This window comes from Poeciliopsis prolifica, unplaced genomic scaffold, assembly GCF_027474105.1.
Source record: "Poeciliopsis prolifica strain line A6 unplaced genomic scaffold, Auburn_PproV2 SCAFFOLD013, whole genome shotgun sequence".
Classification (NCBI taxonomy): domain Eukaryota; kingdom Metazoa; phylum Chordata; class Actinopteri; order Cyprinodontiformes; family Poeciliidae; genus Poeciliopsis; species Poeciliopsis prolifica.
In genome coordinates, this window is record NW_026562388.1 from 6,807,888 (window position 1) to 6,825,335 (window position 17,448).

The following is a 17,448-nucleotide window of genomic DNA, read 5'->3' on the forward strand; positions in this document are numbered from 1 at the left end:
TAAACAGATTCAATGTCATAATATCATCAACATAGATGTTTATATCTTCTCTGTTATCGGTCTGTGTGACTTAGATGAAGACATCAGATTTCCACTTAAAAGCTGAAAGTTTGCCCCAAGAGAGGACATATTCACAGAAACATTTGTCCACATCTCACTGTGAACTCTATTGCATCCACATGACAAAGAAATAATGACATGTACAGATTTTGACATAAAGACAAAATTATCTTCAGTTTTTCAAAATTATTACAGTAGCTTTAAACTATTTCAAAGAAATATAAAGAATATCCATGCAATCATGTTTCAGTATGAAAATACTAGTTACGCCTATCTACAGCGTTTCACGTAAAACCTTCATATTTTTTGTTGAGCTGTAGCAAACCAGCTAATACAATTAAACAGCGTCTGTTTTGCAGAAAAACATGATATGTGTGGAGTGTATTACTAGCAATTCAAGACCTTGGAAGCAACACCAATTTAGGCTGAAAAGATCAGTTTTTGTATTTTTCATTAATTCATTGATGACACACAAGCATATTTAATATTTTAGAATTGAATTTAAGTTTGGATTTTTAGTAAAAAAGCCATAATAGGTTATCTAATTCTGATTATTGATCATTTTTAACATTTTATTTCTGTCATAAAGATGAGTTTTTGTACTTTTATAAATTCAATAATAATTTGAATTTATAAGCAGATTTTAAATTTTACAAGGGAATGTAAGTTTGGATTTTCAGAAAAAATTGCCACAATATGTTCTGATCATGGATTCTTTCTAACTTTCTACTTCTGATTATTTTCTAGTCTTTCAGATTAAAAGTTTGGATAAAAATTAACCACCTCTGAGAGATCATTTTCGATACAAGATTTTTTGTCAAAAGGGTTCAACTTTGTTTTTGTTTCCTGCTAATAAGAATTTTAGTAAACAGACTGAGGCTTCTCCTTCTGGGTGTAATGGTAAACATCTTAGGGTTTGCTGCCCTCTAATGGAACTGTTGTGGAATTACAACACAAAGAAGAAGGCTTGCCTTCAATAACCTGAACTACAGGATCTCTGCCCTGCACCATTGCTGAGACATGCTTATAATGTTTGTTTTCACTATGATTCAGAAAATCTTTAACCTGCAACACAAGATAAATTTTCTATTATACAGAACTGAAGAGAGCTTGATGTGACATTAGTGAGACTATAAAGGCTGTTTCAGAAAGAGTTTCATGACGTCGGCTGGGATTTAATGCTACTTTGTCAACAGAAACCCAGATTAACTATGAAAATGAAGGTATTCTGATTCTGATGGAATTTTAAAAGTTGAGTTTTTAGGCGTGGTCCTATTGGATCAGCTAGTCAGTCCAAACTTTTACAATTGGATTCTTAAATTTGACTGTACCATTTATATCTTCACAATATTGCCAGGACTTACTCGGTTCTTACAGATTCCTTTCCAGACACTTTGCGTTCTACGAACGGACAGAAAACCTTCCCAAACTTCCATTGAACTACATGAAATGCACACACCACCTACTCCATTATAAGGTGAATTTAAAGTATTTTGACAGTTTTGTTTGTTCTAAAACCTAAGATTAGATATACATTTGTAGCTCTTTAATTTAAGCCTGAAACATAATTTACATTGGTTTTATGGCTCTAAAAATGTAACAAGGGCAAAAACATCTTTTTACATTGAACGTCCGATGACCCCTGACCTGCGGGAAAGTACAACCTAAATGTTTATTGTGGCCTGACAGGGGTCGTCACATCACACATAACTGAATAATTATATATATTTGCATTTGTTTATTTGTCTTAAAAGTGGCTTACCATAAGTGGCTTAGACTCTGGAGGAAAGTGAAACATCATGTGTGAAAAGGAAGGCAGTGTCTTTGAGGATGCCATTCTTTTTACATCTTCAACTACTGTAATAAAATTGTAATTTTGCAAAGTTGATCCTGTTACAGCTCTTTTCACATATATCTCTGCTGGTGGGTGTCTTCTTTGTTGTTTTTTATTTGCACTGCCTGTATTCTTCAGCAAGAAAGGATTAACATAATCAGTTTTTTGTACAGGCAGAACGTCTGCATTAGGACTTTCTTGATTCTGAAATGGCTGCTGTCCTGCCGACTGTGACTTTCATGCAGAAAAAGCAGTGAAATAAAATCAAAGTGAGGCACCGTGTGATTTAGAGTGTGAAGACGTGTCACAGGAGGATGAACTAGATGTCTCTAAGTGCTGATTTAAATATTTATCTGAGCTGAAACCTCAAAGTACTGACAGCTGCACTAAATGCTCTCAGCTGCCACTGAAGCAGATGAGGATACAGATCAGTACACTCGCTGCAACATTTTTTTTTTAACAACTTAAAGAAGTGCGTGAACTAATGGTCTAAAATTCTAATAAATATTCACGTGAATTTATTTATTCAAGGTGTTCTACCTCAAACTATATCATCTCTGCCTCTGATGAAGCTTGGAAAACTTGTTGAAGATGTTAGTAATAGGAAGAGCAACAATAAGCAGCCCACAGACGATGCACAGGGTTCCTATCAGCCTCCCAGCTACGGTAACTGGGATTGTATCACCGTAGCCCACAGTGGTCATACTGATGGTGGCCCACCACCAGCCCACAGGGATGGTCTGCAGCTGTGACTCTTTGGACTCGCTCTCCACGAAGTAAATAAGAGCAGAAAACAGAGAAACCCCCAAAGATAAGAAGAGCAGCAGTTGTCCCATCTCCCTTGAGCTGTGCCTCAGTGTGGAGCCGAGAGAGCGGAGTCCAGCTGAGTGACGGGCCAACTTCAAAACACAAAACACTCGGGTCAGCCTCAAGATTTGGACCACTTTGCCGACATTCTCCAGCTCTTTATTCCCGTCTTTCTTTGTGTTGTCACAGATTAAAGTCACATAGAAGGGAAAGATGGACAAAAAATCGATGATGTTCAGAGCGCTGCTCAAGAACTTCTTGGCTGAAGGAGCAACGACCAAACGAAGAATGAACTCTGCAGAGAACAGAAGGATGCAGATGTTTTCCAGCAGGACCAGCAGAGGGTTTTCTATGCGCTTTTCATCAGAGTCCCACTGATGAAAGTCTGGCATGCTGTTCAAGCACATGGAAACAATAGACACAACCACAGCACTCACAGACACCACAGCCATCACTTTGGCTGAGATGGAGTAACTGGGATTCTCGACACGAATCCAGATATTCCTGCGAACGTTTGAACACCAGGAGCCTTCAAACTCTTCCAACTCGTCCTCTAAAGCTGAAAGATTCTCAGCTGAGGAGCCTGAGCTTTGGCGGTGCTGATCATCCAAATATATTTTCTGCATCAGCTCCTGAAATCTGTTGCTGCAACACAAATCCAGGTGGGGGTCCTTGATTCCCCAGTACTCGAGCTCCTGGAAAAATGAGGCCATGCACAACCCGTCGACCAGGTGGAGCTTCCCTGTGAGGTAGAAGTTATGAATGGAGCAGAAAATGATTGGGCTGCGGTCAAAGTAGAACTCGTTTTCAGAGGAGCTGAAGTCGTCACAGAGCTCCAAAATGGCTGCTCTGGAGGAGCAGTGCAGGAGGCGGGCGAGGCGGGTCTGTGGCAATCTCCTCAGGACAGAGTGAGGCATGCGCCGCCTAAATCCTCCAACGTTGACGTTAATGAAGCAACCATCAGCCTGGTGAAGAACTCTGCCGTACACCATGACAAAGCACCTGCTGCTGTCAGGCTCCTTCCTGCTTAGAGCACCTGCTGACCAGAACACAGGTGCCATGTTGGATGTAATTTATGCACTACATAAAATACAGAATTCAAAATGTAAAGCTGGTTAAGCAGTAATTTCTACTGAAATAATGGCTCATAGCATGACCGATAGCATGTTTTAAAAAAATATTCTGGACTAATAAGTATTATTACCACTGACACTTATAAAAACAAACATCTGTTACAGAGAGACAGCATAATGTCACCTGACCTTGTGTTGTGGAGAGGCTCTGCTCAGTCCGGACTGCAGGAGCGTTTGAGCGAACAGCAGACTGAAAACCCTGCACAGCTTCTCCCAGGCTGGGACAAGCTCTCTAAAGATGTTTAAACTTTCATGTGTGATGCATGGACAGGCCATGGCACTGCAGCTCGTGTGAGATCTCCAAGGATTTTAATATGCTTTGATGCTGGGCACTGAAATCCTTCCAGAATCGTAAATATTTATGCAACGGCAGAAGGATAAACATGCAAATCTGCTCCGGTCTTTTATGAGAAATATTGTTTAGAGTTCATTTCCTTGCCAGCTGAATTTCACAAACCACAGATAAAGCTGAATTTTTGAGAATATTGTGTGTTGTGTCTGGGTTTTTACACCTGGATCTAAATCCCTGGTTTCAAATCTCAGAGAAACAAAAGACAGTTGATTAAAGAACGTTTAACAGAATGAGACAATTGTCTCATTCAATAATAATGCTTTTCTGAAAAATGTCTTGTCAATCCAAGCAATTTGGATTGACAAATCCTAATTGAGAACTTTTATCATTCATTAAACAGATTAAGTTCTCAAAAATCTGAGAATTTAGTGAAACAGTGTGTTTACTTTTGACTTTATTGTAAAACCAGATACAAACATCTTACACTTAAGCAATAAAAACATTTATAGACAAAATACAATTAACTTTTAAACATATACAAAGTGAAACAAAGCTCAAGATTTTTATTTTTTGCTTAGACTATCAACAGCATGTATTCATTGAGCTGCTTGGCTCAGATAATCACGTGTCTGCCTTTTTAGAAAATCTGAACATTAAGCACAAAATAAACAGCAGATGCTTAAAACTTTCCTCTTCTATCTGAAACAGAGTCCTGTCAGGCAACTTTTGTTCCTTACACTACTGCACTGTGGCACAGCGGGCAACAGTTATATTTACTGATCTCCTGTTCCAATGCACAGTGTTTACACACACTGCACATCCAAAACTGGTACTCCTGGATAGGACGACCGGTCACGATGCATGTGGGCAGTTTTCCCTCAGCTCTGATGAAAAAGGAAAAACAGAACAGGTTGGAGGAATAGCAGGAAATGCTGTGGCAACTTTAGAAAATGTACTTCCAAGAAGATAAAGACCTCCTGTGCTCTGATATGTCATTAACATAATCATACATTCTTCCAAGTATGGTCTTGGTGTTCTTTGAATAAGCTTTATTGTTTATGATGTATTGTTTTGAGTAAATACTCTAACAATGGAAATGTCTATGGATATAACGAGGGTTGATCTTGACACTGTGGTGTTCTCACCCCTCTGAAGAGCCCTGGGCCTCCACTACGCGGCTGTCCTTCGGGGGATATTTGGTGAAAATCTGCAGGGCCAAATCCTCGTAGAGCTGCTGCTGCTCAGAGCTGAGACTCTCCAGAGATTCCAGCTTGATGAAGGCCTTTGAGCAGGTGCCAAAGGACCGGTTCGCTGCAGAACACAGAGCCAACAGGGAGTAGATCTCAACCGCGGGGATGATGTCCTCGTACTCACGAAGATGAAGGGCTGTAAGATAGAAAACATGAGACAGAGTTTAGTGGGTCTACAAACTGACACATTTCCACTGAATTATTTCCCAGCAGATTTAAGCTTTAAACTAACTGGCTTTGTCAACAGCAGGCAAATGAAGTAACACCAAACTACATGTCATAGATACTCAGTTAAGTAAAAACAATCTTTACATCATCTTCCACTCAAATGGTTTAGAAATGTGTTTTGACTTCAAACTAAAATTTTGATGTCTGAGACATTTAATTATTTTGGAAATCCTAATGTAGTACAACAAGTTTATTTATGAGTGATTGCCAAAACCTAATGGGCGTAATTCATACGCCCATTAGGTTTTGGCAAGAATAAGCACGGATTGTAAGAGTGATTTCTAAGACTTACAAAGACATGATATTTTAGAAAATATAATTATTGGTTTCATTGCTGCTTACACAGGTCCATGTCTTCCATCTGATCTGCATGTTTCTGACTGTTAGTGTAACACCATGACGAGTTAGATGATTCACAATTTCCTCAATGAAGCATTTCAGTGGATAATTTTATTATTGCAGTTTTTGAACACCAGGTGGCAGAAGACTTCTAAAATAATAATCTGGCTATCTTTTAAAGATGTTAGAAAATGATCTGATGAATTTGGTTTGTTGTTAATGCAATCTATTCAAACTCGACAAATATGTGTTGTTTATCAATCTCATAAGGAATACTGGAATCATTTAATGCATGTATACACATTTGAATAAACATATATTGATATATTTATAATTTCAGGTAACCACATGCCATACCTGTGCGTGTGGCGTTTTCTGGGTAGCCTGCATGGAGCTGCCTCTGAGCGAGCAGGAAGAAGTGATACGCTTCAGCTCCACGCCAGGCGCTGTCAATGATGCGATTGTCTGACGACGTTGCATCTTCTTCAAGAAGGCCAGCAAGTGCAAATGTTGCCTAATTATAAATAATGATACACAATGCAGTACATAATGTTGATTCAATAAGCTTGTAAATGGTCCAAAGCAATGTGGTTAAGCTTTATTGAAGAAAACATACACCAACTACAGGGTACAGATGAAATGCAGTAATTTACCTCTGACTTCTTTCCTTTGGCTTTGGTCTGCTGGGACGTCTTCACCTGCACATGGTAGTCCTCAACAAGCTGAGCTGCCAGAACGTAAAGCTTCTTCACCCGCAGAGGTCGACTCATCTTCTTCGCCTCCTTGTCCGCTATCTACAATCAGAAGTCACGATCGCACTCCTCAATTTACCATCCGATATTTGCAAATGAAATACTATTTAGTTGGTAAGTGTAGATTACTACTAAAAAACTGGAGCTGTGAGATTTTAATCTTTAGTTTTATTCATTGTTATTCATAATTAAAATAAAAAAGAATGTAATCCAAAATGTGAAAACTTCCTGCCTGAACAAACTAAAACAAAGCCAAAGAAACCCAATAAACCCTGAGCCTGGAGTCCTTCTAGCAGCTCATAAATCTCATTTGTGGCTTAGTTAGTTTGTGTCAATTTTGGCCAAATCTCACTAAGCCTAGGAGACATGTTATCCAAGAAAGGTGTTTAATTCTGGGGAGTCAGGAACAGACTTTTTATAATGAAACATTAAAAAAAAACTTGTTTCTAATGATAAAAATAAAACTTTAAGCCCACCTTAAACATAAGTTTGGCTGCATCAAGAAAGTGATGAGCTTTTCGATAAAGTTCCACTGCTTCCAGAGTTTTATTTTCCTCCAGAAGATGAGAGGCATATTTGGAAAGGAGAGATTTTATCTCCTTCATGTTGTGGGCTCTTGCCAGTTCCACGGCTTTGTTCCACTGATGAAGAAGCAATTAAAGAGAAAGAATGTCAATTCCTTTTCTAATTAATCATTGAACAACATTATATTTATAAAATAAATCTTAAAATTTCCCAAAGGGTTGCTTATAAATATAAAATTTCATTTTAATAATCAAATTAAAAGCTCTAATGTTTATCATTTTACATTGTGTCCAACTAAAGAGCTATTGCAGCAAAGATAAAAGTTTTAGAGCAGGATTCACACTCAAGAGCCAAATATCTATGAGCGGGTGGACAAGAGGATTCAGGTTGGCTGATCTTTGAGGATCCATGAGTCACTCGGAAACTCCGGCGCCACAACTCATCCGTCTGTCTCTCACCTGGTTTAGATGGACGCATGTGTCCACTGCTGCTTTTGGCTGGTTGGACTTCAAGTAGGCCTTCACAGCCTGTTCACACATCCCCACTGTGGCAAACATCTCTCCGATTTCCTGCACAGACAGGCAATAAAATGGGAAAGAATGTACATTTACAAATTGTCCAAAAGCCTGCAAATCTCATGGAAACTAACAAAAAGGCATTTAGGTTTGACGCACCGGTAATAGTTTATGATTTTCAGGGAGGTCTGCAGCTAGATGCTCAAGGCCGTTATAGTCCTCCAACTTATAGTAACAATCTGCCAGCCTCTCTTGGTTACGGCCCTTAAGGTAGTATGGGACTGCCTTCACCCTTTAAAGAAAGATGTTTAAAAGTGAGAACAATGATTCAGCTCCTTTTTACCCCAAAGAAAAAGAATTGTACAAAAAAGGGGTGGTGGTTCGCTACTCCCTTTTTCGATTGTTTCTTTTCAGAATCAAATTTTTCCCCATTTGCCTCCAAACTGAGACATTATAATTCTATAAATACACAATAATCCACAAAGAAAACTTGTCTTTCGTTGTCATTATTTCAACTTTACATGTAGAAATGCTACCAACAATTAGAAGATGAAAACTAGAAGTAAATACCACTTCTGTCTGTCGGCAAAGTAATCTCCAATGCCATTATTAGCTTGAGCAAGCAGAGCGTCATCTGAGTATCCAGAGCCCGTGTCGAGAAGCTGCAGAACCTTGAACCAGTCTCCCAGCTTGATCCTGAGGTTGATGGCGAGATCTCTGCAGAGGCAGGCACCATCACACATAAATAACTGATTCAAATTCAGGAGAAGTTGGCATAGAGTGTCTTGATGTACCTCCGATCCATATGCAGATACATGCTTTCAGCTTCCTCGAATCTGCCAAAGTAGGCAGCCACTTCAGCTTGTTTCATGGGCTCGCTCTGCAAGTTGCCCAGGCGCTTGACAAACTGAATACCTGGGTAGTCTTTGCAGCGGACAAACGCCTCCTCAGCTGTCTTCAGATCGAGTTTTTGTAGGGCTGCCTCGGCCAGCAGGTGCCTGGTAGGTTAGCAATGAGACATGTAGAGACACCAAGTGTAGTTCCAAAGATTAGGGATACAGAGCATGAAGTGCATGCATTTAGAACCAATTCAGTTCAGTTTATTTATTGCAGTCCAAGAAAATTGCAAACATTTCAAGATTTATGAAACAATTCTTCAGTGGAAAAGCCTATTATTTAATATGAATAATATTATTACTATTACAGATTGCGACTAATACATAAGAAAGGCTGGTTTTGTTGTTACAACCAGTTTTTGAGTGATCCTGCAAGAACTGACACCTGAACCAGAGAACACACAATTGCAAACACTCACACACACCACTGTCTGCACTCATATGGCAGCTAGACGTTTCTGTTGGTAGGGTAAAGAAAAGTTCAAATGCTGAATATTATTAACCATTTAAAAGTGGATTTCTTTCTTTACTTTAATGTTGTACAATCTTTTCACTACAAAAAGTCAACATTACAGTGTGATCTGCATGTCTGCTCCAAAAAAGAAAAGTAAGTTATAAACATCAGCAAAAGATATCTGGGAAAATAATTCCAGCGTCGTATTAAGAAAAACTCACCAGAGTCTTGGGTGAGGATTGTCTTCAATGAACTGTGAAGCGTCTTCAATGCCCACTTTCTCAATCAGTGCCCTGCTGTCTCTCAGGGAGCGGATTTCAAAGTTAAAGAGGTTGTCTTTATTTGGCCGCTCTGGATTCTGCAAAGACACAATGCATGATCATCTGATAATTGTGCATGAACCGAAACTTTTATGGTTCATAATTCTAGTTCTGTCAAGAAATGTATATTTAGCTGTTAAATGTTGACACATTATATTAAAATAATTTTGAGACCAAATTTTAAGTTCACGTTTAAAATCAAACAAACAAAAAAAACAAGTTAGTAACCATTGTGATTATTTCTCGTCTTAAATTCTGTAGCTTACCTTCATAATCTCATCAAGCAAAACTGATTTGATTTCCAGATCCTCAAAGTTGCAGATGTACCCAGAGGTTTGAATGGGCTCCTGTTAGTACAGATTTAGAGATGTGTTAATATAGTTTAACTGTAAATTAGACAGCTGCATGCTTGTTCTGATCACACTCAAAAACTTACTTCTGGGTCAAGATTCCTGAACACGTACATCCTGGTTTTCTCCATCACGGCAAACAAATCTGGATTGTCATTTGCCCACTTTAAGTCCCAGACATCTTTACGCTCAAACTTGGACGGATCTCCTGCAGTGGCCTGATCTCCTGTCCCTTCGCTTTCGGCAGGACGAACTTCCAAGTCCAACAAAGTCAGCAAGCCCGAGATGTCAATTATGGCGAGACGACTGAAGATGACAATAAATTATGAGACTTAAAGCCAGAAATATAATGTTCTTCTTAGATTATTGTTAAACCAGATCTTGGCATATTCTGCAACACAGCAGATGTCAGTTATTGGCTACCTGGAGTTGCAGTTTAGCGATAGATAATGAGCTCGGCTGTTTGAGGAATACTTCTGGACGAGGGCTACATTTGGAAGGTTGTATCTCTGGATGACACCGGACTCACGCCCCTGTGACAACAAACAGTTTTTCTTTTACAAAGATATGTTTTTACACATGTGTGACTTTTATTTCAAAACTTTAAATCAGTGAGACAACAAGCTAATTAACAGTACAGAACTATGGTCTAGACTCATTGAATTGACTTCCTTTCTTCTATTAAACAGAAATGCACATACCACTATCAGGGTTTTATCAGTTGCTGTAATGCAGCAGATGGGATCTCGAGTTGTCTGTTGAAAATAAAGCAGAACAAATAAATAAGAAGTGTAATACTTTTTCACTCATAGTGAACTCTTTGTTTTATTTGTCCAGCCATGTTAATTACATAAATAAAATCACCCTTCAGTGCTTTTGTTATCTTGAAATAGAAGGGAGGCTGATATTTTGAAAAGTTTTTAGTGAAAGTGAAAGTCCCAAACTGGGACTTTTGAATGCGTAAATACTAAATAAGCGAAACAAATATATCTTACTGCAAAAGCATTTGAAATATCTGGATCATCATCGTTGCCTCCAGATGGATTGCTGTCGATGTGATAGAACCTGCAGAGAGAGGAAACTGGGCGCATGAGCAAGAGAAAGCACACAGACAAGCAGCTACCATTCCTCCGGTGTGATCTTTGGTCTGGGTGCGAGGCTAGCCTTGGCAGTGCAATAAAACACAACTATACTGTCTGGAACCTCAGTGGTATTTCATGAATGAATGAATCCTTTTCACTGTGCTCTCAGGGCCAACACTTTGCACGGTAATGATGAGCCAGTAAAGCAGAAAATAGCACTGTGGTGCCCCACTATAAGCGTTGAGTGATGGGTTGTGTAGAATGCAGAGATTTATGAAAACATGTTGTTTTGTTTAATAAATATGTGTGTAATCCTTTTGAATATGAGGGTAAATGTAATAAACATGTCTGGACTCACCTCTCCCTGCCCCCTTTCTTGGTTCTGGTCACTTGGTTGATCTCCAGGGCGGTCAGTTTCTTTGCCACTCTGTATTGCCACAGATAGAAAGCTTCTTTGGAAGCAGTGATGACATGTGTCCTCGTCATGGTAACAAATAGTGGATCTAACCAGAAAGAAAAAAAAAATCAACATGTAGCGCGCTTGGCTTTTGGCAGCTTGGAATGAAAGTAATTGGTGCCAGCTTTTACTCTGTTATTTTACAGATTATGTGGGAAAAGCACTCATATACATCCAGACCTTCTCCATATTTTGTCATGAACCACAAATTGTATTCAATGTGTTGAATACAATTTCAAAGATGATTTCCTTCCACTTAACAATACTGAGCAAGTTTTTTAAAAAATCTCAATAAGAACTTTTTAAGCTTGTGATTGTAACGTGACAAAACATTTATAAAACACTTTATTCTAAACTCTTCTTAATAATTTGAAGAAATAGTATTAAACTAACCGATGTCAATGTATTTGGAGTCCAGAGGAGTACCAATAGAATTGCAGAGGATCAGGACAAACTGAAAAATACAAAGGCTATTATATGACCTAGATACCAAGACAGATCACATTACTTTGTAGTATGAGATTTAAAATCTAACATTACCCTCGCAAGATTCATGGTTTCTGACCCAACATCATCCTGTAAATCAGCAAATTAGAAAAACAAGATGAAAGAACAATCTCTATTTTCTAACATTAATCAAGTTACTGAGACTAAACAGAGCTTTTTAAAATGATAGTAAAATCACAGTCTTGTTTCTTTATTACCTGAGGTTGTTTTTCATCGGCCTTGCTGGCCAGGATGCAGAAGTCCCCCGAGGTAGTGATAGAAATTAAGTTCTTGACATATTTCACAAACTTCTCGTTGTTTTTGGTGTCCCAGTAAACTACACAGTACTCCTGGCGCTCTGGCTTTGTGTAGGCATACACCACGGTGCTACAACAGTAGCCCCACTAGTGGAACGCAAGAAAAAGTGTGAGAAGAATTATCCAAACCATCAGGATCATTTCTGACTGTTCTCAAATCTCTTTACTTTTCTTGACACTAAAGACTTGCTGAGTAATTCAGACCTGAAGTTAAGTCTTTCTCTGAAACAATTCATCCAAGTATAACTTACCTAGAAAACCTGAAACAAGCTTATTAGTCAGACCATTGGGATTTTATGAATTTAGCAGTGTCTACCACAAACAATATTCCACAATTAATGAAGAGTGTTAGTATTTACTTTGTAATCTGGCCTTATGTTGGCAAAGTAGATGTAAGAGTCCACAGCCAGGGCGATTCGCAGGCCTCCTCCCTCCCATGAGATCCCAGATAAGTGCTTCCCGGATACTTTCAGAGTTCTCAGATGCTGCACACAATCAATCACCAGGTAAAGCATTGAAAGAAACATTTTTTTAACCATTTCATAAGATTTTTTAACCCCCACTTGAAATGCTTTTTGAAAATCAATAATTATATTGGTGATTATCATAGTTATATTATTTTAGTAATGTTATACCATACCAACTTTATTTATAAAGCACTTTAAAACAACCACAGCTGATACAAAGTGCTGTACATAAAATAGATAAAAACAAATAAAAACTCTTAGTTTAAAATAAACAAACATACAATGTGAATGAATATTGATTCTACTGTAGACTTTGCGAAGTATAGAAATTATATTTTATACTATACTGTTTTGATATACACACCTACCTCTCCAAAGGGTGTGTAGAACTGGACCACATTATATTCTTTGTCCATATTTGTGGCTCTGAGGGAACCTGCCACTGCCAGCACGCTGCCACAGTGGTTCCACTGGATACTGATAACGTTCATCAGAGCGTCGATATATACCGGGTCTGAGAATAAAGTAGTGTCAAGTGGCTGTTAGAAAACATATTTCTCACATTCAAAATCAAGGAGTGAAAAGGTTTTCGGTTGCTCACTCTCATCGTTCTCATAGCGCATGATCTGACACCTTCCATTGTCGAAACAGATGGCGAGACACGGACAGTCCGGTTCACTGTAACCCCCAGCTCCTGCATACCAGTGGATTCCAGCTAAACTGATAGCTCCGGTTGCCCCGGCGAGACAGCTGATGTTCATTTTCATCTGAAAAGTAACAACATTTAGAGTGAGCAAAAAGCAGACCGTGAAATTATTATATATTTTTTAATTGAGAAAGCATTCAGACAAACAGTGGGTTAATGTCACAATCGTTCTCATCCACAAGATCTTTTATAACCAAAACAAAGTGCAACTTATTAATCTTCTTCCATGACAACATAAAAGACTGAAGGTTGTGCAGTTCAACATGGCCAAGTTTTACAATATATACTCCATTTAAGTTCACACACTCACAATGAAGTTTCCTTGATTGTCATAAATATGTACTTCTCCATTGGCCATGCCGAACAGCAGGATCTTACTGTCAGGAGACCAAGCAACATGAGCAAGTTGACTCCCTTTCAACTCTTTTCCCCAGATCCGGTTGCCTACAAATGATACAAATACAAAATGCAAGAATCATATTGAAGATGTTTATATCCATTTGTTCATAACGCAATGAATAAATGAAACAATTTAATCTAACTAAAAGAGATCTTTTAGTTAGATTAATGATATGTATTGTTTTCACTTAAAGTAACAGTACCGTCCACCGATCCAACAATGACAGCCCCGTCTTCATACACAATGCAGATCTTCTGACCATCAGCGTTCCAGCTCATGCTCCTCACTACTGATTTGTTCCTGTTGTTAATCATCTCTTCGTACCATGCACCTCGGGACACAACAACGGCTGACAACTAAGTAACACAAATTCGCTACAAAGCAAACAAAATTTTGCTTTGGCTGTTCTCACTTTTGTATAGCATCCACACGATAATGAGTCCATTCTGGTCACTGGTTGTCAGTTTTTCATTCCGTTCATTCCAGGTCACTACCTGCACTGCACCTAAAGGGGTTTCAAATATTACAAACTTTAGTAGCAGTACAGCTTAAGAAGAAAGATATTGTTTTGCAAAATGTCCAACTACTGAGTCAGATGAAACTTATTATGTTATACTGTGATGCTAGATGTATACAAAAAGTATAAATATCACCTCACAAAAAATTATTAGGGAGCATTTCTTTTAGCATATAGATTAATTTCACTTCCTGCAAGAACAATCATGCAATATAATTCTGAGTACAATACTCACCACTGTGTCCCTCTAAAGTCTGATTCATGGACAGGTTGCTGGGGGCAGCAAGACCTTTCAGTTTACTGTCATCTAAAAGACAGTAAAACCATTAATGAGATGATTTATTATTTATTGTATGTTGTACAATATTAGGGAAACATATATTACTGGTAAACATTACATCTGTGTAACAATTTGTGAAACATAAAAACCCTTTTTGTACCTTCTTTTGTTTCTGTGATCACAACACTCAAAAATCTAATGTGACTGAGAAGTTAACAGTGGCCCATTTTATCACGAGAATGCAGAACAAAATGGGGATATAATTACCTCAAATCAGTTTTTTGCTTTATGGATTTTTAAAAACAACAATTTTGATCAACGTTCTGGTTACTATTTATAGAACAACTGAAGGTCTGTCCTGTCAATAGAGTGGTACCACTTGTGCTTGACACAACATTGAAACAGACCATTGAGAGACCTGTGGTAAGCCTATTAAAGTTTCAGCAGATTTATTTTAAACTGTAATGGCTATTGTTTTATTTCCCCATAATCTCAGTCACAAAAATGTTACGTAACATTTCATAAATACACTCCGACACATACAGAACATTAATCCTTACTACTATTACAACAGGTTTTTAGCTGAAGGTTGTGCTTTTTTGTATTCAGCAAACAAACTCATGCATTATTAGGTAATAATGTCGATATAAAAGAAACTCCCTCTGCTTCATTTTTCTATAAGTAATTTGCAAAAATATTCATACCTCTTAAACTATTTTACTTTTGCATAAAGTGAAATTCTGAATGTACTATACACTTCCAAATATTTCACAGTTTTTTGAGAGGTTTTTATTATAAGGTATCCAGATGCTTTCCCTGTCCAGCTTCCCTGCCCCTGCTTAATGTCACCACCATTTTTATTTTGTACTCTCAGGTTGTGTTCAAGTTGCTAGATTTCAACGTTTTGCTTCTTCATGACATCTTTTTTGTTTACTTGTGTTCTCCAAAACCTTCTTTCGATTAATTGGTAGATTGCAAGGAACTGAAAGTTACAGAACACATATAATACACCAGAGTGAAACATTATCTTATCATCAAACTAAATTCTCCATAACAGCTATTTTCCCGCTTGATAACAAAATAGTGTTTCAAGTTCTACTTACTGCTCTCTATCTCTTCCATCAATGACTATTCTCTAATTGCCTCGTGTACAATACCATGTCATTCTTCCTCTTTCATACGTTGCACTGCATTAGAACATATTTTATATTTTAACTACAGTTGTTCTTCTTTCTCCCCATAACACCCACCATATCTTTAAGTCTCCCATGATCAATTCATAGCATTTTATAATCTCTTCTGATATTTTTCTGATCATCTTTGACCCTCTAGTATTTTGTGAAATGTTCTTCGTTTCTGATACTTTTTTCACATTTTCTGTAATACTTCCATCCCTTTTATTAATAGCTGCTTCACCTTTCCCCAGATGAATTGCTATTCAACCTATAAAGCCTCCCCAAAACATCTATATTTCCTCTAAGAATAAAATACACACAGGTGGACTGTAAGAACAAATTAGATGACAGCAATTGCTCTGAATTTTATTGAGGAGGAAATGTTATACAGCTGATTTTCTTGTGTGAGGTTTGGCTTTGTTTGTCACGGAGGTTTTGGTTGTTGTTGTTTTATCACTGCACAAAGCAAGTAAGCCTGTAAAGAAACCGAACCCCAGTTTGACACTTTCGACTTACCCGTTTGTGTTTCAAGCTTCAACACTCTCAGCAGACCATCTTCTCCGCCACATGCAATGAACCCCTGGTGTTTGTTCCAGGACAGGCATTTCAGATGAATGTTGTTGGGAATAGCGATCTGCAGGACACAGGGACGTGAGAGGCAAGTTATTTTCAATATGAGTTTAACTGACATGCTGGTCAGTGGCAAAAACTGCTCACCTTTTTGCTGAGGTAAATGAACATGGTGGTTGCGGGATGATTCTAACTTTGACTTAAACATACGAACAAATGTCTCGATGAGGAAATGTAACTGTTAAACCGAGCTAAAATTAGTCGCGTGGCCTACGTAAATGCGTCGTTTTCACTGTGGCCAACACCGTTAGCTTAGCTAGGTTAGCTTTAAATACCTACGAAAACAAAAGGAAACACATGTTCGGTTTTTTTTAACATAATAAAGCCACTCTTTCTTTTATCAGAAATAACGATGGGTACAGCGTTTCGAAACAGTTCACAGTCGAAGTTTTACTGCTTTTGTTGATAGACTGGAACCATCAACGGCTTCAGCTTCCAAACGTCTCCCATGGTAACCGTAGACCGGAAGCATCAAGTATGTCGTTCTGCTGGTAGTTGTAGTTTTTCTCGTGGAAGTCCTGAGGCAGGAACATTTCGACCTAATCGTTGAAAAGTCTTGCTCGTTTGCTTGTTGTTCTAAATGGGATTCGGATTTGCAATACTTTAATTTATTATGTAAAAAGTAAAAAACATTGAAGCATTATAATTAACACTTGTTTTACTTAATTTCTGTGACTTCTGTAAAATACAATAAAATCGTTGTGCTGCAAGTTATTTTTTGCGTCTAGTTTTGCATGAAAGAATTTAAACATGCCGGACAATGTTGGAATTGTCTGAAACATTAAAAAATTAGAATTTTTAGAGCTCTTAAAATTAGGAATTTCTTCTTGCTACGTCTCCATGATAGTTATTTGTAGCGAGCATGAATAGTTGTCAACAGATTCCACCACTTGAGCCCTATAATTCTGGAGCTCCTCCAAACCAACCAGAGAGCTCTTGGATGCTTTTGTGATTATTTCCTCGTCGGTTTAAGTGGCCATATGATGTCAGGGTCTCCCTCATATCTTACTGTTTTCAGGTGATGGACAGTACAACAGTCAATGCTCAAATATTTGGATATCGTTTTATGACAATCATGCTTCAAATGACAGTACATTATCTTTCAAACTGCAGTGTTACTTTGTATTGATCCATTTTGATCAAATTAATGTTCTCTGGCAAACCTCTGGGGCCTTC

General features: G+C 38.1%; 2 protein-coding genes across 2 annotated transcripts; both read right to left on the reverse strand.

The window, feature by feature from the left end:
• Nucleotides 1-2,445: 2,445 nt before the first annotated feature.
• On the reverse strand, nucleotides 2,446-3,762 carry LOC129365477 (potassium voltage-gated channel subfamily S member 3-like). The gene has a single exon (XM_055038698.1). The coding sequence runs from the start codon at nucleotides 3,760-3,762 to the stop codon at nucleotides 2,446-2,448; it is 1,317 nt and encodes a 438-aa protein (XP_054894673.1).
• A 907-nt stretch (nucleotides 3,763-4,669) lies between these two features.
• wdr35 (WD repeat domain 35) lies at nucleotides 4,670-16,713 on the reverse strand. The gene is made up of 28 exons (XM_055038877.1): nucleotides 16,360-16,713; nucleotides 16,159-16,276; nucleotides 14,423-14,494; nucleotides 14,083-14,175; nucleotides 13,873-14,001; nucleotides 13,581-13,714; nucleotides 13,166-13,331; nucleotides 12,933-13,078; nucleotides 12,457-12,582; nucleotides 11,999-12,184; nucleotides 11,835-11,870; nucleotides 11,688-11,748; nucleotides 11,196-11,340; nucleotides 10,751-10,820; nucleotides 10,457-10,510; nucleotides 10,179-10,288; nucleotides 9,842-10,061; nucleotides 9,672-9,752; nucleotides 9,307-9,443; nucleotides 8,530-8,733; nucleotides 8,306-8,452; nucleotides 7,895-8,027; nucleotides 7,679-7,789; nucleotides 7,172-7,336; nucleotides 6,597-6,737; nucleotides 6,301-6,457; nucleotides 5,272-5,512; nucleotides 4,670-5,010 (listed from the first exon to the last, which is right to left on the reverse strand). The coding sequence occupies exons 1-28, from the start codon at nucleotides 16,381-16,383 to the stop codon at nucleotides 4,860-4,862; spliced, it is 3,558 nt and encodes a 1,185-aa protein (XP_054894852.1). The 5' UTR covers nucleotides 16,384-16,713; the 3' UTR covers nucleotides 4,670-4,859.
• Nucleotides 16,714-17,448: the final 735 nt, after the last annotated feature.

Excerpts from the sequence above, each read along its gene's own strand:
- LOC129365477 (XM_055038698.1), bottom strand. The coding sequence starts at position 3,762 with ATGGCACCTGTGTTCTGGTCAGCAGGTGCTCTAAGCAGGAAGGAGCCT.
- wdr35 (XM_055038877.1), bottom strand. The coding sequence starts at position 16,383 with ATGTTCATTTACCTCAGCAAAAAG. Across the intron at positions 16,277-16,359 it reads TCATTTACCTCAGCAAAAAG|ATCGCTATTCCCAACAACAT; the intron begins GTGAGCAGTTTT and ends TGTGTCCTGCAG. Across the intron at positions 8,453-8,529 it reads TATCTGCATATGGATCGGAG|AGATCTCGCCATCAACCTCA; the intron begins GTACATCAAGAC and ends CTGCCTCTGCAG.